Raw genomic sequence first — 24,557 nt, 5'->3', positions numbered from 1 at the left:
GAAATGAAGATCACATGGAGGGTTAGCAACAGGGGATTGGGAGAAGGAGAAGGGGGGAGAAGGTACAGAAAATAAGTAGCATAGACAGTAGGTAGAAAATAGATGGGGGGGCAAGAATAGTATGGGAAATATAGAATCTAAAGAACTTAAGACACGTGGTCATAAACTAAAGGGGGAGAATGGTAGGGGTGGGGGGTGCAGGGTGGAGGGGAATGAAGGAGGAATAGAACAACTGTAATGGCATAATTAATAAAATATTTTTTAATAAAAAGAAACATAGTGGAAGCCACATAAAAAAAATTCCATCTGCTTCTCCTCAGAAATCATGCAAACAATGAGAATGTAGTGAAACATTTAGTGTTGGGGAAAAAATAAACTGCAACATAAAATTCTAAAACAAAACAAACAAACAAAAAAACAAAACAAGAGAATTGAATTAGATGATCCCTAGGGTTTCTTCCAGCTTCAAGTTGTAGAGTTGTGTTGTCTTATTCCCTTTATGTCCGAACTTCCACCATAATAATAATTTGTCACATGAAAACTTGAAGGAAGACTCATCCATAGGAGAAAAAACAAACTAAGCTAATGAGTGGCTAACCCTGAAAACTAACATGGAAAAAGAAAAAAAAGCATGCATTTCTTCAATGCCTTGAAGGGTCATATAAACAATCTCCATTCAAAGACACAATAATACAAATTCGAAGGTATATTTACCCCCAAAATTCTCATGCATATAACATCATGCTCCTAAAAGGTTATCATTGGCGTACACATTTATCCATGAAATGTATGTCCCTATAAAAACTTATAAAGGGCCCTGGCTGGTATAGCTCAGTAGATTGAGTGCCGGGCTGCTAACGATGGGGTTGCCAGTTCAATTCCCAGTCAGGGCACATGCCTGGGTTGTGGGTCAGGTCCCCAGTGGACAACGCATGAGAGGCAACTGCACATTAATGTTTCTCTCCCTCTTTTGCTCCCACCCTTCCCCTCTGTCCAGAAATAAATAAATAAAATCTTTAAAAGAAAAAGAACCTTATAAAGGGGTGTTTATGCCAGCTTTATTTGTAATAGCCAAAAAATGGAAGCAGCCTAAAACAACAGGTGAATGGATAAACAATTGATGGCATATCCATAAGATGGAATACCACTCAGCAACGAAAAGGACCAAACACCTGATATATACAAACAAAAAAAACAGATGAACCTTAAAATCATGATGCTGAAACAAACCCCAGAGAATGGCAGAAAACATTTGGAAATCATGTATCTGATAAGGTTCTAGTTTCTACAACTTATCAAGAATTCTAACAATTTCAAAACAAAAGGACAAACAATTCCATTAAAAAATGGACAAAGACTCTGAATAGATGTTTTCCGAAGAAGATTACAAACGGCCAACAAATACATGAAAAGATGCTCAACAGCATTTGGCCATTAGGGAAATACCAGCAAAACCAGAGTGAGCTACCCCAACGTTGCACCAGCGAGGACAGCCATCACTAAAAACTAAGGGAAATAGCGAAACAGCAAGTGCTGGCAAGTGGTGAGGGGGGGCAACTGGAACCTTCATTCACTGCTTGTAGGAATGTAAAATGGTGCAGCCACTTCAAAAAATGGTTCAATTTATCCCCTCAATAAATTAAACAGTTACCACATGACTCAGTTATTTTACTTTCAGATATACCATACTCAAAAGAACAGAAAGACAGATGTTCAAGCAAAAACGTGTACACAAATGGTTAGAGCAGCACTAGTCACGATAGTTTAAATTAGAAAGAACCCAAATCCATTCCCTGATCAGTGGATAAACAAAATGCGGTCTATCCATGCAACAGAATATTACTCAGCAATAAAAAGGAAGGAAGTACTGATACATGCTACGACATGGATAAACCTTGAAAACATTATGCTAAGTGAAAGAAAGCCTGGTACAAAAGGCCACATACTATATGAGTCCATGTATATGAAATGTCCAGGCAAATCCTCAGAGACAACAGATCAGTGGTTGCCAGGGGCCGGTGGGGGAGGGAATGGGGAACACTGCCTCATAGGGGCGGGGTGACACGGGTGTCCCGGAACTAGATAGGGGTGACGAGACCACATTGTGAGTGTGCTTAATACTGCTGAATTACACTTCAAAGTATCTCAAGTGGTCAATGTTATGTTATATGTGTTCTATCCCAATTTGTAAAAATATTACTTCCCCAAAAGTCATTTATGCTAAAAGAAGCCGGTGGGTGGGGGCTGGGGAGTGAGCATACTGTGATTCCATCTGTATGAAATTCCGGAAAATGCTAACTCATCTATAGTGATAGAAAGCAGATCAGCAGATGCCTGAGGGGGAGGGAATTAAGAGAAAAAGAGAAGGATAAATTACAAAAGGCCTTAAGAAACTTTTGGGGGTAATAAACATATTTATTAGCTTGGTGTTTGCTGGAGGCCTTTGCAGTTTAGTATATTTCAACTACGCTTCTGTAAAAAAAGAAAAACACTTTAAAAATTATTACTAGACCTCTAAATTCTTAGATTTATTAAATTTCTACTTGAAATACACTGAGAAACTTTACTGCAAACCTTTTCACAGGTCAAAAGCAAACAATCTTTTTCTGATTTATTGATTCTATTAAGTCCATTTTTTTTACATACCATGGCTTCTTAAAGCAAAAGAACACCTGGCACAGTGTCTGCTAAGGCTGTTCAAGAAGTACGTCTGGTAGAGACGGAGCAAGCTTGTGGCTGTGATTCAAGTCAGGAATTCTTTTTGCTATTAATAGGAACCCAGGACACTTTAAATCATTGTTGATTCCTGGTTTTCTGAATTGGTTCAGAAATGGTCTGGTAGAACTTGGCAGAGACTCACTTTGCAAATCAAACTATCATATCTGTTATTATTTTAGCACATGCTGAGAGGATTATAAGTGTTTATATACTCTCGGTGAGCATCAAATTCAGATCTTGCCTGACATGCATAACAAGCAGAGCAAGACAGCGAATCAATGCCAGAGTCAGATTTGCTCCTGGAATTTAAATTGGGATATGGATTTCACTTTAAACCAAAAGGCATACTTAAATTACAAGAAAAAAAAGGGGAGACCAAAAAATGATTTTAATTGGAATGCTTCGTCTGCCTCAAATTAAATTTTACCTACTTTCAAATTTCTTTCAGCAGTTTTTTCTGTAATTTTTTGTAAACAATGGGTTTTCTAGAAATTATTTTGAGGACACAGATATTTACATAGAGATGATATAATCACCTGAATTTACATAACATTCTCCCATGCCAGCCCCAACCCACCAGTTCTTCATAAATACTGTATGTCTTAGCTTTGCTGGTTCCTTATAAGTTTGTGACTTGATGTGCTCATCTGTAAAATGGGGGAAATAACAGCCCTTACCTCTGGGTTATTGTTGGATTAAATGAATTAGACGTATGTAAAGTGCTTAGAATAGCAGGTGACGCACAGAAAAGTGCTGAATGAATGTTGTTATTCACTTTATATCACTGTTCCCTTTTTTAAACGTTATTTATTTATTTTAGAGAGTGGAGAAAGGAGAGAGAAACATTGATCAGTTGCCTCTCTCACGTATCCCAACCGTGGACCGAACCTGCAACCCAGGCCTGTGCCCTGACCATAAACCAGTGACCCTTCGCTTTGTGAGACCACGCCCCACCCTCTGCGCTACACAGACCAGGACCATTGTTCCCTTTTACAGATGAGAACACTGAGGCTCAGGGTTAGTGAGGACAAAACTGAATCTAGAACACAGAGCATCGCTGCTCCTGATCCTTTGCACTTCTCCACACCACCTTCCCCACCCACACATATTTTCTGCATGAAAATAAAAGTACCAAACTGGAAGAGGCAAAAATAGCTGTGTAACTTAAATCTGAAAAGCATGAACAAACTGGTAGTCACAGACCAGATCCAGGACTTACCCAGTTTAGGCTCACCCAGGGCCGGTCATCGGAAATTCTTAAAGTCAGCTTCATGTGGTGATTTTGAAAAGGAAGGTAAAAGGTTTTTACAAAGAGTCAACGTACCTTCAAGAGGACGCCAAAATATTGTGTGAGCTAGCAAAAATTACATTAGCATCTGCTCACTGCCACTAGCATCATTAAAAGGGATTTATCTTCACTTTGTCCGGACATTAAATGCCTGTTGTAGAGGCAGTCGGAAGTGGCTGGCCCATCAACTAGGTTCCTATTGAGTCAGGACGAGAAAATTCCAGAGGCTGCAGGCTGGTACAACACAAACATATGTTCAAGGCTGTCAGATTTAAACTCTATCCATTCCAAAGTGATATTTAATTATCATTTTGGTTCCACACATTTCACCCAAGGGGCTTTTATAAACTGTGGTCAAACTAAAATATAAAACCACTACATGAATGTTTGTTGGAAAATGATATTCAGAGGATCTCACAGTATCCCTCCCACAGACAACTTACTAATCACAAGGAAAAAAGGCCCCACTATGATGGAGAGACCTGGCGGTGCCCACACTAACCACAGGATCAAACTTAGTGGAACACACATCACCTGTTGCTTGCTCTTGCCAAAATGCTTAACCTGAATCTGGTCATGAGGAAACAGCGGGCACATCCAGACTGTGGCTCATTCTTCAAGACAACTGGCCTGGAATCTTCAGTCATGAAGAACAGAAGAAGGCGGGTCATACTTGCTACACTATAAGAGACATCATAAACCAACCCAAAACCAGGGTTTTGGTGGGGTTTTTAATAACTACATGAGGCATTTTTATGACAATCTGAAAAAGTTAGAAGTGTAATACTTATTAGAAAAAATATTTAATATTAATTTTCTTAGATACAGCCAACAGAATTATGGTTATGCCTGTTACTTTCAAATAGCTGGGGGCAGGCGTTCAGAACGTGGTGCTCGGCCTGTTTGGCAGAATGGAACAGAGCACGAGGTGCCCTGGGAAGACCCGGTCCACTGCCGCCTGTACAACAACCCACGGGGGACGAGGGGAGGAGATAACTTACCCAAGGATGCTTTCTGTAATCCCCTTTACGAATGGGGATTTACAAGTGGGGGATGTGAACAGACGAGAGCCAGTGGACAGTCAGTTTAAAAATGTTCTCACCCTGGCTGGTGTGGCTCAGTGGATCGAGCGCTGGACTGCGGAGCAAAAGCTCTCCAGTTCGATTCCCAGTCAAGGCACATGTCTGGGTTGTGGGCCAGCTTCCCAGTGGGGCAACCACACACTGTTTTCCTCCCTCTCTTCCTCTCTCCCTTCCCCTCTCTAAAAATAAGTAAATAAAATCTTTTAAAAAAAGAATGTTCTCCCTTTCACTTTCCCCTATTTTCAGGCAGACAAAAGGGTCGCCTAGCAGAAAATTCAACAGACAGAAAGATGAGGAATCCTATGTCAGTCTGACTACTACCTTGCTGTGTGACCTTGAACAATTCATCTGGCTTCTACGATACTCATTTGCCTTCCCCAGAAAAACAGGAGGGCTGAGCTAATGCAGCTCTCAGATGCCTTCCAGGTCTAAAATCTAAAACATTAATAGGCAGTTGAGTCTTAAAACAGCGCAATACCAATATTAAATGTCTATTCCTACTTTTGTTCTAAAAAACAGAAAGTTTTCTGATTATAAAGTTAATATACATTAACACAAACAAGCAGTATTAAAAAAAACACAAACCACTATAACTGTATCCCCTAGAATTAGAACCACTGCTAACACCTTTGTGTTTGTCCTTTAGATGTGTTTTTCCAGGTTTGCAGGCACGTGTATAAATACTCATAAATACTTTTTAAAAACTTATTGATTGATTTTAGAGAGAAAGGGGGAGAGAGGGAGAAACATTAACTGGCTGTCTCCCGATACAGGCCCCAATGCAGGCCCCGGTACAGGCCCCGACAGGGGATAGAACCCGAAACCCAGGCATGCGTCCTGGCGAGGATCAAACGGCTGACCTTTCAGTATATGAGGACCATGCTCCAACCCACTGAGCCACACCAGCCAGGGCCATACGTGTTTTTTAAAAAACATGAGACCCCTGTGAACATGCCGTGATTTTTTTTTTAGTTAACATTACTCTATGGTTTATATTCCATGCTAATAGATATAAGATACAGTAGTGCTCTCATGGTTGAATGGTACACACTGTCATACATTCAAATGATTTTATTTTCTCAACTGAGAAACATTTGGGTGGTTTCTAATTTTGCTTTTCTAGACAATGCTACAATAAATACTCTTATGTACAGAACGTAAAACCTAAAAATCCAAATTGGATCACACAACCCATTTCCCCTTTTTAAGCAGAAGGGTAAAAAAAATCTTTTAAAAGTCAAATAAAGGCTCTCCACCACCCAGACAGTCAGTGACCCTGGTAGCCCAGGCGGACGCAGGGCCCAAGGAGACCCGTCCTACGCAGGCTCTGCAAACAACATGTGGTCTCCTCCATCCAAGGACACCACCGAGAAACCTGAGGCCCAGCTTTTGCACAACCATGACCTCTTCACAACACATTTCTCGGGCCACGAGCTCTGGGCGCTGTCTCTGCAGCCCACAGGGCCTCAGACTGCGCGTCACCGTTTTCGGAGTCCTGTCCGTGGGGCAATCGGGCTCCTGGAAGAGCCTGAGGGTCCTGTGTTTACGTTTTCTGCCTTTAAAAACAGTGACATCCCCGAACACACTCCCACCTGCCTGTTTGTACACAATCCAATTTAGATACACGAAAAGTACTGGATCTGTCTCCTGACCTGAAAACATTAAGTCTTTCTGTAAACCTAAGCATTCATTTTGACACTCGAAAATAATTAACATTCCAAAAATAACTGTTTTCACTTTTAAAACTTTCTAGCAATTAGGAAACAATGTAAAACGTCCTCTTTCTCACCAATGGCAGTGTCTACTTTCCGGACTGAAAATTCGGTTGCTGGAAAAAATCAAATAAAATGACATCACCGATTCAAATTGACTTTGCAAATGTTGGAAAAAGCATTCAATTCTCTTTGTGTGGTTACTGTTGTTTTCATGCATGCTCAGTGTCACAAACACGTACGTGTACCCACGGCTAAAAGGTAACTCTGCGGAACATATCCCATCAGATGCAGAGCAGGAGAGGGGGCGCATTCTACGATACACGAATGATCCATCACTGGGCAGTGTTCCTGGAGGGTCGCCTAATTTTATTCTTGGAAGAAACTGCCATCGATCATCCCCAATCCCTGGAGAGGCCGGATTAGGAAGGTTAATTGGCTTGTCCAGGTCACACACTCCCAATCCAGGGTTTTCTTTTCCTCTCTGACCCTTTTTGTCAGAAACTCGATAATTAATTTAGAGCAGAGATGCTCATTTTACACTTGACAACACCAGGCAGATCCTAAATCACTCGACTCAACAACGCATTTTAAATAAACCGAAATGAGTAACTTAAAAAATATACACTACCTTGTCTACTCCTTCAGTGTCATGACACTGGGGGTCAGGTTTAAGGGCAGATCTGATGAGTGAGAGCAAGAACAAATTTGGGAGAGAGTCTACAGACAGGCTGCACAACTGAAAAGCACTGAAGGTGTCCAGATGGCAGCGAGGGGAGGTGTCCAGGTCTCGGCTAGAAATGGGAAGAGGCGACTGAGAACTGCTGGGTCTTTACTGTAATGGAGAAAAAGCAGGTGCAAAGAAAGGGCAGCAGCAGAGGGCCTCGTGCATCCTTAAAGCAAATACCCACATTAAAAGAAGGGCAAAGTGGCGTGAAAACTATCTTTATGGAGTGCCAAGCACTCCCCTACCCATGCAGGGCCCTCTGCCTTTTGTTTCTGAGCACATGAAAAGATTTCTTCAGCAAACTGAGCTACAAGTTATCAACACCTGCTCATGAAGTTGCTCAATGGCTCCCTTTTTGCTCATAAAATACACTCAAAGCAACATGTACTATCTCCCTGACCGATGTGCTGTCAGTGAGTCAGAAAAGTTATCACCAAAGGGACTGTCCTGTCTTATAAAATCCAGCAGGAATATAGGAAAGAGGAGGATCAGTTAACTTGGCTGTAACTTCTGCTTCTATAAAGCTGGCATCATATTAGAATATGCATCATATTCATAGAAATATGCATCACAGTCAAAATACACAAACAAAACAGTGGGGATGTGCAGGAGTCCTTCCCTTGCCACCTCTTTCTCCGACAGCTGGCAGTGATGACTTGTCCCCAAACTTGCTGTCTGTAAATGTCAAAGACTGAAACATTAGTTGGGTGGAATTTAAACAGTGACCACCCACCAAGCCAGGCAAAATATCAGCCCCACTGCCAACACAACACCCCCCTTGGTGGTGTTGGAAACCAAATTCACATTCCTGATTCAAAAATGTGCCTATTTAATTAAAGTCAGGATTTCCCAGTCTTCTCACGGGTGGGAACAAGCAGTATCGGGTTTCTAGGATAACATACACATCACCAAGATCCAACCAGGTTCATTAACCAGAAAGTGAAGTGCCGTGAACACCTTTCTACAAACCGCTAATTACCGTCTTTGCTCAGAGTCTGGAATACGGATCACTTTACTTTCTGCAAAACTTTTCAACACGGTCTCCTAAACACAGCTACCAGCCACTCACACCAGCTGTGGCTCCACAGCAACTCCCCCTGTTAAAATACACAAAATCCTATCAGTTAGACCATTCGAAACAAGATAATTACTGTGGCAGGAAATAAAAACCAGATTAAGTGGGATTCTGTGCCACAGGAGACCCCTTCAGGCTTTTGTCTGGCAGGGGGACTGGGTGATGAAAGGAGAAGGGAGCCCTGCCTCTGGGTTTCTCTTTGGAGTTTTAACTCAAACTCTATCTCAAGCTGCTTCTTCCATTCTTGCTTTCCATGTTTAGGTCAGTCCATTTTAATCCTACCCCTTTGAGAGACCCCAGTTCCCAACATTCTGTGGGTTCTTGTTTACCAAAGCTGCGAATTAAGCTATATTGATGTGTCTACTTGTGCATTAGCTGTTGTGGGCAAAGAAGAAATATTAGTTTAACTGGGGTAAAATTAAAAACAAAAAACTACAGTCCCAAGAAAAATAAATCAGGGAGAGACAGAAAGAAACTGGATAATGTGGGATCATTTCACTGTGAGTCAATCCTGGTGGGGTTGCTTTTCCCCCTGGTAACTATAAAGAATGGCAAAGAGATCCTAACATATCAGAGTTCACATTCCAATGGACAGATTTGGACTTTTAAAATTATTAATTTGATTTAACTGCTCAGGAGGCAGCCAAAGAATAAGTGTAGAGAAGAATAAAATGGGTGATAAAATTTTTCTTCCTTTCTTTCCCTCCAGTGCTTGGCATTAGAACAGCCCTGTGTCTACCACATGCACAGTCATTTTCCATGACTAATGGGAATAATGTACTACATTTCATAATACTGATCTCTTTGGACATATCAGAAAAACTCTTAACTCGATAGCTACACTTGCTATCTAAAAATACTTACCACAACAAACCCTCAACAAAATTTCCTTTTAAAAAAAAACCCAAACTTTTAAGAGACTTTCTAGAGAAGCAAAGAAATTTCGCAGAATGCTAAAAAAAAAAAAAAACTGCCCGCCCTTTCTCCTTCCCTGTTTTGGGTAACCACTTAATCCTCTCAGATGTTTTCTCCTGCTGAATGCTTGTCTTACGTGCAGTTTAAGATGGTATTTAAAATTGCCAAAATTCCTTCCACAATCGTATCCCTGTTTCCCCTAAAAATGGGCTCAAACTGATGTTGGAAACTGGCACAGATGTTAGAAATTCCATCCTTTTTTCAGGAAAGGACCGAGTATGAGTGAGATAATGTCCCTTCTGGCAAATTCTTATTTCCTCCCCAACTCTGGATGTAATTGTCAGCATGTCCATCAGCGTGGGTGGACACTGCGTTCAACTTGCCTGCATATCACTGCCTAAGAGTTTCATGGAGATCTTCAAATGCTCAGAATGTCTGTAAAAATTATCTTCAATCAGGGTGAGTACTTGCAGCATTTTCTATTCTGAATCGAGGGTAACACTTTGCTCTGAAAACACAGTCAGCCAAAAACACAGCCAGCCAGTGCAACTAACGCCATGCAGAAGATTATAAAATCGAGAAATTAAAGCTGGATGTATATCCCCATAAGTCACAAACACATGTAGGTGACAGTAGCTATCAAATGCTAAGCCAAAACTTTTTCAACTTTTATAATTCATTTTTATACATTGCTTATCAAAATGATCTGCAAGGGAATAACTAAGTCATCGATATTCAAATACACAACCTAATGTCCTGAATTAGCCAGTAATATTTTGCTGCAAATCAAATAATTTTGGAAAATCACCTGTGTATCCACCTAAGAGATGGCATGTGTACTCATCTGGCTCATTTTCACCATGATTAGTGCCACACTCAGGAGCTGCATCCGACAACTGTCTTCAACATTTCACACCCTGCTGAGTGGCTGCTTTCTTGCTGGAGAGAGTTTTAAAACTTATAACCAGAAGTTTCCATTTCTGGTGTTCACCAAGGTTAATAAACAACTTCTTCTAAATCAAGAATTAGATTTTATTTGAAAGTATAAAATTAAAACATAAGATACTGTTGAAAATAAAGCACCGTGAATGTTTATGAAGATAAATCCTTAAGAAAAGCATTCACCAAAACATACCAGTCCAGGTTGCCTTACTTCTACTAATATGGAAAATATATTTTAAGTCCTCAAATTACTTTGATTTTCTAAACTCATCCCAAATCTCCTCTAGAAGTGTTGCCCAAACAGCTTACATAATGCTTTACATTTTATCCAGTGATAGTTCCACAGTGGCCAAACTAGAGAGTGCACATTTAAAACAAGGCCTTATAAGATACGAGTTAGAGATGTCTCAATGTTGCTGATAGTCTTTATAGGTAATGCCAATACTGGCCAGGGGTCAGGGGTTAACAGGAGCAGAAAGGTCATGAACCATTCTTAACTAAAGCCAAGGACACAATAAAAAACACTAACTATCCCTGAGAAGAACAAAAATACTCCACAGAAGTTAACTTTCGATGCAGTCTTCGTAAGTACCGAGACTGACTTCCATAAAACAAACACCCAAACCAGCCTCATTATTCACCGTCATACCTCATGTGTCTGTCAACATAAATGTAATATATAGCAGTTCTCTTATGACGAAATGTATGTGAATAGAAACTAGTTTTTATTATAATCATGACAATTATTTTACCAAGTCACTAACTGAACCCCAAATGAAAGCCGTTATGAACGAAAATGTCAGTAAACCTAGACATTAAGATGTAAAAAAATTCTTGCAATCTTTAAACACTATGCAATATGAAGATTGATATCTTAACCATTTTGAAAGAGATTAAAGTTTCTCCTCTAATAAATTACATAAAAACCTCACTAAAATAACTAGGAAAAATACAAGTTCCACCATAAAATTTAGTTCCTATTCAATCCACCGCAGGAGAATTCCATCTCAAGCTCTAGTTCACAAAATTCCAAATCAAGAGGCCGACAGCTCATTTCGCGGCTGAAGGCAACCTCCGCACTGCATTTTCTTGACGATGGCTGATGCAGACGGCACCTCACAACTACAGAAGAATGGTTGCTCGGATTAAATGCTGCAAACGTAGTTTCAAAATCACACACTCGAGTTTCAGCGCATTAAAGGTGGACCTGAAAAGCATTTGCCACGTTACGCCTGGTTCCAGCAGAATTTCAGTGGGTGAGGACTACAGGACAGCACAGACCCCAAACCGTCCTTATATAGAACTACCCTGAAAGATAAGCACACAAATATCAACACCCACGGGCCCAGGCGCTGGCCTGCGCATTCAAGGCCTGACCCCTACACTACTCTGTCACTAATGCGAAACAAGGCAGAGCCGTCAGGCCCTTCTGGAGGTCTCCATCCTGCACTACTAGAAGAAGGAGCCATCTTTGAACAGCGCGGTCTCATCTTTCAAAAGCAAGATATTGCAGACACGGAATTTTCAAGATGGTGATGAATTCACAAGACAAATTATTTATTATGTGAGATAACTGAAATATACTTTAAATGACCCATTTTCTATAAAAGGACGTTTATTTTCAACATGGCAATATTTCATAATCAGACACCCTCCTACAAAGATTTTTTTCTGTGGACATAAAACTCCTAGTTTTTTCCTAATTAAAGTAAGTGATAGAAAAATGCAGGGTGGTTGCAATACTAGAGCAAATTTAATAAACTTAATGCGCAGCTTAATCTTAAATCACAGAACACCGGCCCGGCAAGAAGCACACTAGATGTTTCCCAATTAGTAGTAATTGGTCAATTAGGCTTTTTTTTTTTTTTTTAGTAAATGAACTTTGGGTGTTAAACATATTTTTCTCTATTGGTTTACATTAATATTAAAATTAGAGAGAATTTTTAAATAATGATGTATATAAACTATCAATTGTATTTAGTAAGTCTGAGCTGAAATCATCAGCAAAGCAAGAGGAACAGAATGACAATATAAAATATTTTAACTTTCACAGTTGGAAAGTGGCTAGCAGCTGAAAGCTCTACAAAAATAAATTAAAGCAAAAAGTTGTCATAAATGGAGCTTTGCATTCTGCCAGTCAAAAAAGGGATCCATTTTGTTGTGAAATATACCAGCGTTCTCTGATGTCAAACTTGAATTTCCACTATTCTTTCTATTATAAAAATCAGTCTTAATAACAACGTTTATGTAAACACCGTTTACTTCCATTTACATCTCATTACTGGCTGTTTATCCCACTACATTTTGATATGTTTGTGAAACTCACAGCATCCATGCAGCAGCGCTGGGGGGGGAGTCTGTTCTGTTTCACGAGGTTGACTTCGTTGTACTGGTGTGTGTTTCTCCAGTTTCCTCAGTTTCCCCCGAGCACTCACCCTTCATGTGACTATACTTAAAGTAGTTTTGAGGACTTCACGACAAGCTGAAGGGAAACCCTTAGGAGAACAAACATCCTTCAAACCAACCAATATTCTAGGCCTCACACTGTCGAACAAACGCTCGGAAGGAGGAACGCAACGTCACCGCTTTACTTTTGTGTCCCCGGCTGGGCTGAAACAGTTTCTAAGGGCCCGTGGACCACCCCAACCTACTCACGCGCTGGGAAAATGCGACACCCAAGTCGCACGGGAATGGCGAGATGCTAACTTTAATGGAAAAACGGTGGCGCGGCGGCGAACTCCTCTCAAGGGCCTTCTTGAAATGTGTAAACACGTCTTACAGGGCAAAGCAAAACATGTTGTTTAGAAACACACACCACCCTTTTCACCCTGTGGTATTGGCTGACTTCAGGGGTACCATTAAGAGCCACTTCTCGGTGGCGGCATTTTACTTATACACTCTCACGCGCGCGCGTGCACACACTCACGCACAGTTTTCCATACATTCCAGCGGCCTCTTGGGACCAGAAAGATGAAATACAGACTCTGGTCCATTTCCCCATAATTTGAGCTACCTTAGTCCAAAATAACCAGTAACATCCCTCAAGACGTGGAAAAGGGGATAAGGAAAACCAAAATTACTTTCCCCGAATAACTCGGCTTCCCTGTCCCCAAGCTCACAAATACCCAGAATGACGCCGACTCGGCCCGGAGAGTGGGCAGGAAAAGTTCAAACGCAAGGCGGCCGGGCAAAGTTGAGCAAGGGCTTGGGGAGATGAAGCCACAGAAGGGGGAGTCCGGGCGTGTACCTTTGCGAACCCCCGCACCCAGCTGCCTCCACTTACTTTTGGATGATCTGGGGTAGACCAGCTGGGGGCGGGGGCGGGGGCGGCGGCGGCTGCATCCCTCGCGGGCCCGGGGCTGTGGGCGCCGGGGCACCGGGCACGCTGCGGGCATCTCTGTCCGGTTGCTCGGAGCCGCTAGGGTCGGCGTCCTGGCTCATGGCTGCGGCCAGCACCGGGTGAAGCGAGAGCTGCCCCGGCTCGCGGCAAGAGAGCGCGCGCGAGGGGCGGCCCCGGGGCACGGGCGCTCACTGGCCGGGGTCCCAGTGCCCAGTCCCCTTGTCCTTCCCGGTGGCGCGGGGAGGAGACGCGAGGGGCGGGGAAGAGGCTGTCCCGGCGGCGCCGCCTCCTCTTCCTCCAGCCGCTCCGCTAGTCCGACACAACCACTCCTTGGTGGGGGTTAGGGGGCGTCTCCTGGCCGGCAAGAACCGCTCGGGGCCCGGAGTTCACTTGGAGTCCAGGTGGTCCGGGAAGCTCCGGCGCAGGGAGCCAGGAGAGAGTGCAGGCGAGCGCCACCGCGACCGTTCGCCCGCAGGGTCCCAGGTCCGGCGCTCCGCACCGCGGAGCAACCGCGTGAGGCGGCCAGGCGCACGCCAGCCCGCCGCCGGCAGCTGAGCTCTCGCTTCTGCCCGTGGCCCGCTTCTCCCGGCTGCCCCGGAGACCGCGTGCGCGGCCTCGCGCGATCCTGCCAAGCGGGGCGGACCGAGCGCGCCCGGGGCGTCCGCGCGCATCGGGGAAGCGAAGTGCACCCGGCCTGGCACCTTTCAGCGTCTGGCGCCCAGCCAGCGCCACTCCCGGCCAAGAGGTCCCACCCCGCGAGTGGAAAGCCCGGACACCCCCCGCCCCAGGTTGATGGGACTTGCAACTCCCGACTCTTAAATGACCAGGCCCGAGAGCTCTCCAAACTCTTATTTCCAGCTGCTGATTTCAGGGGTCCCCAGAAGCAGATGGTGGGGCCGCTGTGGTTTGTTTTCTTTCCACCCCGTCTCTTCTCTAAAACACCCGCCACAGTCCCGCGAGTGCAGAGACTTTAAGCATATTTTTAAATTTTTTTTGTTATCTGTTGGTGAAATCTTCTATGGAAATGCGAAGAATGAAAAGAAGAGAGTTTGCCGACTTCGCACCGTCACCATCCGCGCCTCTGTGAAGCTCCGTTGGTTGCCCCGGCGCGGGTGTGCGCCAGTTCACCAGTGCACACCGGTTCACAGCCTGGGGCTCCCGCGCCGTGTCCGGAGAAGACACTCCGGCACGAAGCCGCTTACCGTCCTGGCGCGGTTGGGGAAGTACCTGGTACCGAAGAAACATCTAAGACCCTGGAAGTCACCCAGGAGATTCTTAGTATTCTGCGGGCTCAAGGGATTTCTAAATCCTGAAACTCTGCAGCCTCGGGAAGCAAGGACAATTGTTCCTGGAGTGCTTTGGAAATCAGAGCGCATGCCAGGGTGGCCCGAGACCTGGGAAGAAGTTTGCTGAGGGGTCTCAAACCCACCCGTCCTCCTCTCGCAGCCACGTGGAGGAAAGTTCTGGATAAGGCTTCTCTGGGACCTGAGGAATGATGCTTCCTTCTCTTTCTAGACTGAGTTCCCAGTCAACTTCCCTGCCAGCCTCAGGAAACTACGCCTCCCTTGAATTGCATCATCCTACCTGGATCTTTCCCGCCCAGTCCCTCCTCTCTCCCTCTCTTTCTTTCCTTCCTTCTACAGATTAAAAAAAAAAAGGGGGGGGGGAGTTGCATCAATTTCTTGGGTTCATAAAGATCGTCGCCATCCGCAAAATTGAGTCTCACCAAAAGCCCAGGTGAAGAGATAGTGATTGTTGACTCCATTTCACAAATGAGGAGATGGCAGAGTGGACAAACCAGTCCCACCCTGTGATTTGTAGCAAACACAGCTAGGAGGAGGCTGCCTCAAATGAGTTTCCTCAGGCTCTCTGAACATTTAGTTCAGCATCTTTAGTCTCTATCACTAAAGTCCGGGCTGTGGCTTCCATAAAAGTCTGCCTTCCGCTCCTCGAGCCTCCTTGGTCGTGGGAAATTATCTGAAATTAACATTGCAACTCCCCTAGATATTAAAACTAAAATCTTCCTTGTGCCTGCATTAAAATCTCCCTCTGAGAATCCTCCAAAATCTTTGCAAAACGGCTTTGCGTGCAAGAAGACAGATCTGTTTTTACCCTGCAGAGTGACTCAAGCTCTGTGAGTACCAGTGGCCAGACTGGTAAATTGGGAGCAGTGAGACCCTGGTTTACACATTCCCTGTTGAGATTAGAGACATGTATCTTGCATATTGGGTGGAGGAGGCATTCAATCTGACACTTTCTACAAACATGATTCTTTATATTCCAACCTTGAAGCCAAATAGTGCAACAGATCTCACACTCCAGAAAACTGACTCCCTGAAAGTGACTATGTTTATATAATTAAATCCATCACCATAACGTTTTTTACTGGCCCAAAACAAAACAAACCCAACTCAGCCTCTGTTGTATAAACGAGGCTCTCTACACCTCAAAGGTAATGGATTAGCATGTGCCACAAAATAACAAGAGTGGTTGAATCTAGATAGTCACTGAGCTTTTCTTGCATTCTTTCTGTACGTTTGAAATTTTCAAAGTAAAAAAATGGAAAAATTAAGAATTCACAAGGTGTTTTTCAGATATCCCATTTTCATGTTTACAGCTTAATCTCCGCAATTGTGTAACAATTGCACACAATTGTTACTCTGCTGTAACAACGCAAACGTGAGTTGAAGCAGGGTCAGAGGGGGGAGGGTCACTGCTGCAAAAACCTCAGATAGTTCATGCCCTACCCCACGCCCCTACAAAGTGAAAATACTGAACAAGCAGTTCCACTTTGCAAATCAAACATTAGATATATTAAACAGTCCCAATAAAAAAATTTAGCTTCTGTTTCCTTACTTCTTTCCAGGAAGGAGGCAAAACATCCCTCTGTAGCCGAGGTTGCAGTCAGGTGAAAAACTGTCTTGCCTTTGTCTACCCTGGGCCTTCACCACCCCCTTGACCCTGGGGTGCCTTCCCAGTTACTGAAGTGAGAGAAAGACTATGTGAGCCACTGGACTTGCCGAATACGGAGTGGCACCAGGTGGTGAGGGCAGCTAACATTTCTGTTTCAGTCTGCAGAAGAATCCCTGCCTTTCAGACCCACCAGTAAACCTGTGGTCAGTCAGGCAGGGAGGCTTTGCTGTCTACGTACGAATAAACTGAACGTTTAATAGGAGTCAGCTGCTAAGTGTTTTTTTTTTATAGATTATTACTTACTTCATGCTCACAATAACCCCATGAGGCAGCTACTGTTATCCATGGTTTAGAATCTCAGGCACAGGTAGCTATCAGAACTTGGCCCAGTTCACCTGGTTTTCAGGGACAGAAGCGGGACCTCAGTTCCCTTCACTGCCTTAGTGGTAGATATGAGCTGACCCCATCTGTCTTCTGTGCTGTGGTTCTGCCTGCACCTTCCAGTGGCTGTAAAATGCCACCTGCGCTGTGACTCGGCTCTGCCACTCATTTCTACCCTGATCAGTACATTTACAGGAAGCCTCCAAATGCATCTTACAAATAAGGAAATCCAAAAGAAATTCAGCAGACTGGCAGGAGGTGGTAGGAAGGAGCAGGAAATAGACCCCAGGTCTCCATTTCTACTAGGGTCACTCTCATGCTTTTAAGTCTCTGGCACCCTGGTGAGTTTTATAAGGTTAATAAATGTTAACTGGTTTTTAGGCACTGGTTCTAGGGGTTTTCTTGTGCCTTATTTCACTTACTATCACCATTTTGCAGACAGAGAAGCCCGAGGAACCTGTCCAAGGTCCCAGGGGCGATAAACTGAAGCCCAGGTTCAGACCCTGGTCTGACTCCCTGGGACCACTGCCCTCTGTTCAGACGGGAACCAGCCCACAGAGCACGGTGCTTGTGAGCGTTTATCTCTACGGATAAGCTCACTTAGTGAGCAAACTGCTCACCAGCACTGCTGTTTCACGTATGTATGTTGTTACTATCGTTCTTTTAAATAATCGTTTACTTAGTAAATTGTAAAGTTTGATGCTATGCAGAGCCACTGGTGAGACTGTGGGATACAGACATTCTCACGCACTGTGGGTGCACGTGCCAGTTGCTGCAGCCACGTGGAAAGTGAGTCAGCACTGTCTATGAAAAGTGCAACAAATAAAACTGACTCAGCAGTTACCCTTCTAGGAATGTATCCTATGGGTTAATTGGTAGCAAAAACTAGAAACAACTGGTTATATAAAAAAGGTCCCTACATACAAGGGAATGCAACACAGCTCTTGAGAAGAAGCTCTGAGGAGAAGGGAGTTGCTGATGTGGCTCAGTGGATTGAGTGCCACTCTGTCGAACCAAAAGGTCTCCAGTTCAATTCCCAGTCAGGGCACATGCCTGGTTGCAGGCCAGGTTCCCTGTTGGGCAACTGATGGGTGATCTTCTCAAACAATCATGTTTCTCTTCCTCTCTGTCTCCCTCCCTCCCTGTCTCTCTAAAACTAAGTAAATAAAATCTTTTAAAAATAAAAGGAACAAGGGGGTCTATACTGAGGATAGATTTCCAAGATGTATTCTTAAGGAGAAAATGCACACTTAACAACAGTACTGCAGTATGATTAAATCAAACAGCATAAAACATTTCTGGAAAATTATACAAGTAACTAGTTATTAACATTCATTACCTCTGGAAATTAGGATGGGGCAGGAACCATTTCCTATTTTGACCTTTTATATTGTTCAACTACATAATATTTCTTATTTAATCCTAACAACCACATGACGTGGTTATTTTATGCCCACGTTACAGGTAAGAAAACGAGGACTCAAAGAAATTCAGCCACCCAGCCAGTGGCTAAGTGGAGGAGCTGCAGATACGACCCCAATCTTGATCACAGTTAGGGTGGAGTTCCATAACCACTGGTGTGGCGTTTCTTGATGTCACGGGGTTCGGAGACCAGACGCCTCTCTGCTGACTGCCAGCTGGTTTGACCCTCTCTGCTGTTTCCCGTATCTCAGCCCTCGGTGTCCTGCGTGTCCACAAGACCCAGCTTCTCTCTTCCCTCCCCTCTCTCAGAGCTACAGCACAATCTTTTACTTGAACTCCACGAAACCCCTGTAGGTGTTTTAAAACAATCATAAAGTAGAGTCCTGTGGTGGCTTCACAAAGGATTGCCTCTCTGAAAACCCAGGAGAGAGAGTGACGGAAGGATGCTGTTTAAAAATAATGTGGTTACTCATGGAACTGGATGCACATTTGAATTTGAAGGAGACAGTCAGGGAACTTTAGCTGAGGAAAACTGAGGACATGACCCATGAGGTTCTTTTCTGCCTAACGACTGGTCTTTATTGGCTGCAGGGGCGGGCACAGCCTCCATCTCTCTGGTCGTGCATTTATCAGCCAGGCCCCCTGTTCTCTACTGAGCAGCGTAGGTATTGGGTTATAATCACAGTAGCAGTTGACTGGGAGTCAGAAAACCTGGGTTCTGCATCACAAGGTACATGCAATATCCCTGAAGAGAAAAGCAGTTATCCCAGTTCAGGAGTGACACCAACCAGCACCTCTGCCTGCCTTAAATACGCCACTGCCCCAAGCCCGGCCGCTTGAGTTCTGTCATTCCACCACTTGTTCAGTACCTGGCGACAAACCAACAACTGTGGATTGAGTTCAGAATCCTAGGGTCTCCGAGCAGTGAAGGGCAGGCTTACCTGCCATGGTTTCCTGGAAAAGAAGAATTTTGACTTCCTGCGAAAGAAGAATGTTGAGCTGTGTTTTGAAGGGTCCAGAGAACGGCTTTCTCTCCTTTGATGTTTCCAAAAGAAAGCAAAGCAGCAGCGTAAGGTAGGGGGTTTTATAAAACAAGTCACTGCTGAACTTTTTTGGAGGGGGGAGGGGAAGTCACCAAGTTATGAAATGAATGAGGGAGAAACATGAGCTGGTGGCTAATTGCATGATTTAAGTTCCAAGGGACTCAGCACCCCCGTGGAGACCCAGTTCCCCACTGCATGCTTAATTCCTGGGGAATGTCACCGTGATTCAGGGGAGGGTGGTGAGACTCCAGGCTCCAGCCCAGCAAAAGAGCCCTTCTCCTGGGCAGAGGATGCCTCTCTCCAGCCCCTCCCCCAGTCACCTTCTCCATCTTTTATCACTGAGGCTCTCTGTCTGTCAGGCCAGTTGTTTGTCAGGGAATAAACATCTCAGGCTATTTGCCCACCAGCTTGGGCATCAGGTGACCATTATGGAAGGCAGCACCCGAGGTTTTTGGATGCCAGTGTGACGCCAGGAACAGTCCTCCTGTGATGTGCTGACCTCACTGAGTGGGCACCCGTGCAGCTGGCCCGGACCTCGAGTGGGTAGGCTGGTTCCACTTCCTAAAGCAGCACCTTTGGTCATCCAGGGCCTCCCCACGCAGGAGACCTTGCCTGGCCCCCTTTCAGCACAGTCACTGGAGTCAAAACAGCTGCTTTAGAAACCCAGCCCTATGATTTTTGAGCTGCACGACTTTAGGCATGTCACTTTACCTCTCTGAGCCTCAGTGTTTCCATCTGAAAAATGGGAATAATAGTGGCCTCATCATGAGCTTATTGTGAGAGTTAAATGTGAAGCACTTAGGTCAGTAAAAGGCATAAATTTTCAGCTGTGAGATAAATAGGACTGGGAATCTAATGTAAAGCATGGTGATTACAGTTAATCACACTGTATTGTATAATTGAAATTTGCTAAGAGAGTAGAACTTTGAGTTCTCACTGTGGGGCTAAAAAATTAATACTTTTTCTCCCATCCTCTAAGTTCCTTTAGCTGAGCTAATAATCAAGTTAACAGAGACAGATTAACAGGGAAAATCAAGTTTTTGATTCATGTGCTTGGGGAATTCATATATGCATAAAATTTCAAGGACAGTGAGGCAGCACTGGGTGTATAAGACATTTTTTGGACAAAAGAGAGGAGGAGATGGATGGGACATTAGGTTTCACAGGTGAGAATGGGTGGTCCACAGGTAATAAGGAAGACGGGAACACACTTGGTGGGGAAATTCTTGCTAGGCAACTCAGAGATGGTGGGGCCCAGGGGGGACCTAGCTAACAGACCTCTGCCTGAACCCCTCTATTTATCATAGTTAATTCAGATTAAGCTAAAACAACATCCTAAGATCTTCTGGAAACAGGTTTTTTGATCTCAATCTCTTGGGCAGGAAAGGAGGGAAGATCAAAGCTTTTTTCTGAGCCTTTTGTTTCTCAATAAACAGCTTAAAAACAATATTCCAAAAGGTAAACCATTTGGTACCTTTATCACACACACACACACACACACAAAAGATAAGTGCCTGTGGCGATGGATGAGTTTATTAACTAGCTGGGAGGAATCCCTTCCCAATGGATATGATATGATATCACCACCATATACACTTTAAATATCTTACAAATTTATATGCCAATTACACCTCAGTAAACTGACTTTTTTTTTTTATGTAAACCACTCAGATGAGTGTCACCTGGCACATGACTGGGGCTCAGCAAGCTGTCATTCGCTGGTTTTAATACTGTGATTACTGGACTTCCCACTGGAGAAGCAATAATCATAACACAGTCTTCTCTTGAACGGGAGAGGGGTGCTCTGAGTCCGGATGGCAGTCACCTTTTGCATGTAAGAGTGGATTTTGGTTCTGCCATTGGTTGCTTTATAGCAGAACCATAAGAATCAGACCTGGGTTCGAATCCTGACTCTTGTGCTTAATGGCTGTGTGACATTGGATAGTAACCTAACTGCTTTGTGCCTCTGCTCCCTCACCTGTTAAATGAGGTTCATCGTTTTAAGAGTCACAATGGGGAAAGTTTGGCACATAGTAGGTCTTCAGAATTCATCCGTGGAATGAATAATTTATGTAAGTGCTTAGCACCATGCCTGCCAGTTAGGTTCCCTGTGAAGCAGACTCCGAAAAAGAGAGGGTTTATCAGAGGCTGCTCCTGGGACCAACATGCGGGGAGGGAAGGGGAGGAAGCAGACCTGAGCTGAAATGTTGAAGCCTCATAGGAGACTTCAGCCAAACCCACTGAAATTCTGAACCTGGGGTGACCTCTCAGAAGTGACAAAACATCTCTTAGCATTTCCACATTTACATCCTCCCAGGTTCAAATCTAAAAGAAAAGTGAATGTGCCTCTCCTAATGGTCCCAACAAAATTATTATTACATTTCTTTGGCTCTGACTGGATCATGTACCTGTTCAGGAGCCAATCTATGGCCAGAAGATGTGATAATCTCATTGGCCGAGTCACAGTCATATCCTCACTGCTGGTGCCAGATGTGACATTAACTCCACCTGAAGCATGGATACTGAAACTTGGAGAGTCTGTGATTCCCCTCGTGGAAAATCTAAGGCTGCCAAGAATGAATGGATGCTAGACAGGAAAGCCTGACGAATGTCTGTTCTTAACTGAAAAAGATGTTACGGCACAAGCAGCCTCTGGCACGGCAGCGACACGAGGGACACAATAATGTGGAATGCAGGATGCCTTCAGGTGTCCGACACAGTCTGACCTGCAGGAAGTCACTCAAAAATGTTTGCTGGGAAAAAGTAAATACATACGCCAGGTACACAGGGAAAACAAGCATCTGCTAGGTGATCCTTGAGCTGAGTTTTAAATCTCAGCCCTAGAGAAGAGGCTTCCCAGCCGTTATGCTGTTCTGTTTCCTGGTCTGGATGCTGGTCTTATGTCTCACTCACTTTGCAGAAATTCAGCAAGCTAGACATGCAATATCTGTGTCTCCTCCTGCATGTATCTTATACTTTCATGAAAAGTTTCCTAAAAAGTAGAAAGAAAAAAACCCTCACATAGTCTAAAGCACAGATGATAAGACTGCACTCTTTCTCTATGTTCTAGTCCTTTCTTTCTGTACATAATCTGAGACAAGTTACAACATCTCCATTGCTGGGTATTCATTGCCCAAAGAAGTATTTCATCTAGGGTGATCTTTACAATAACTGGGTGTCCCTACAGCCTCTCCCTGCCAACAATTACCATGTAGGCTTTTAGGGTGTGTCATGAAGATCTTTGCTAAAGCAATGGTCTTTTAAATGTGTGTCTCATGCTAAGTTTCAAGGATTCAGATAACTAATTGGTTCATTGTTGCTAAACTAATTGAAAATAAGTGGTAAACACCATGAGAGTCTACCCTTAAATACCTATTATTCCCCAAGAACAAGACATCCTCTTCTATACCACAATATCACTAAGATGCCCAAGAAATTTAACATTGACACAATAATATATAATTTCCTGTTCATATGCAAATTTTCCCAATTGTCTGCATACTGTCATTTATATTTGCTTTTTTGTTTAAATTAAAATCCAAATTGTATGTATTATATTTGTTGGTTATTCCCCTTAGTCTGGTTTCCACACTTTTTTTTGGTCATTCATAACATTGACATTTTTGAAGGGTCCAGGTGAATTAATCTGTAGAATTCAGTCTGTATTCTGGATTTGTCTTATCATTTTCTCATTACTAGATTCGGGTGAGAACTTTTAGCAAGAAGACTACGTAGGTGGTATGTATTTTCCATTCCTCACATGAGGAGGCCCATTATACTGAGATTGCTTCATTATGGATGATGCTAAATTGTCTTCCTCAGTTCAAACAAATCTCATCTCTCTCCCTTTGTAATTAGAAACCATCTTTGGACTGATACTTGAGACCATGTAAGGGTCCCCTCCACCAATAGTCACTCACCTAACAGTTTTAGCATCCATTGATGATCCTTATCACAATCAGTTATAAATGATTCTTACTGAACCAGTTCTTCTACATTTTATTTATTTATATTTTTGAATATATTTTATTGATTATGCTATTACATTGTCCCATTTCCCCCCTTTACTTCCCTCCACCCTGTGCACACCCCCCACCTGCTTTCCCCCTCTTTAGTTCATGTCTGTGAGTCATACATATAAATTCTTTGGCTTCTACATTTCCTATAATATTCTTAACCTCCCCCTGTCTATTTTCTACCTACCATTTAGGCTACTTATTCTCTGTACCTTCTCCCCTCTTCTCCTCCTCCCACACTGATAACCCTCCATGTGATATCCATTTCTGTGATTCTGTTCCTGTTCTAGTTGTTTGCTTAGTTTTTTGTTTGTTTGTTTTTGTTCGATTGTCAATAGCTGTGAGTTTGTTGTCATTTTACTCTTCATATTTTTTATCTTCTTTTTCTTAGATAAGTCCCTTTAACATTTCATTTAATAAGGGCTTGATGATGATGAACTCCTTTAACTGGACCTTATCTGGGAAGCACTTTATCTGCCCTTCCATTCTAAATGATAGCTTTGCTGGATAGAGTAATCTTAGATGTAGGTCCTTGCCTTTCATGACTTTGAAGACTTCTTTCCAGCCCCTTCTTGCCTGCAAGGTTTCTTTTGAGAAATCAGCTGACAGGCTTATGGGAACTCCTTTGTAGGTAACTGTCTCTTTTTCTCTTACTGCTTTTAAGATTCTCTCCTTATCTTTAATCTTGGCTAATGTAATTATGATGTGCCTTGGTGTGTTCCTCCTTGGGTCCAACTTCTTTGGGACTCTCTGAGCTTCCTGGATTTCCTGGAAGTCTATTTCCTTGGCCAGATTGGGAAAGTTCTCCTTCATTATTTGTTCAAATAAGTCTTCAATGTCTTGCTCTTTTCTTCTCTTTCTGGCATCCCTATGATTCAGATGTTGGAATGTTTAAAGATGTCCTGGAGGTTCCTAAGCCTCTCCTCACTTTTTTGAATTCTTGTTTCTTCATTCTGTTTTTGCTGAATGTTTCTTTCTTCCTT

The 24,557-nt window shown here is 43.4% G+C and overlaps 1 protein-coding gene across 1 annotated transcript in view; it reads right to left on the bottom strand.

Annotated features, from left to right (window-relative positions):
- RBM20 (RNA binding motif protein 20) overlaps nt 1-14,310 on the bottom strand; it is a 200,183-nt gene extending 185,873 nt beyond the window's left edge. The window contains exon 1 of the mRNA XM_053668578.1: nt 13,743-14,310. Within this exon, the coding sequence (XP_053524553.1) occupies nt 13,743-13,900 (158 nt within the window). The 5' untranslated portion in view covers nt 13,901-14,310. The remainder of the gene's footprint in view (nt 1-13,742) is intronic.
- Nucleotides 14,311-24,557: the final 10,247 nt, after the last annotated feature.

This window comes from Artibeus jamaicensis, unplaced genomic scaffold, assembly GCF_021234435.1.
Source record: "Artibeus jamaicensis isolate MK-2021 breed Jamaican fruit bat unplaced genomic scaffold, CSHL_Jam_final contig_490, whole genome shotgun sequence".
Taxonomy (NCBI): Eukaryota; Metazoa; Chordata; class Mammalia; order Chiroptera; family Phyllostomidae; genus Artibeus; species Artibeus jamaicensis.
The sequence above is the reverse complement of the archived record's forward strand: the minus strand, read 5'-3'. Positions and strand labels throughout refer to the sequence as shown.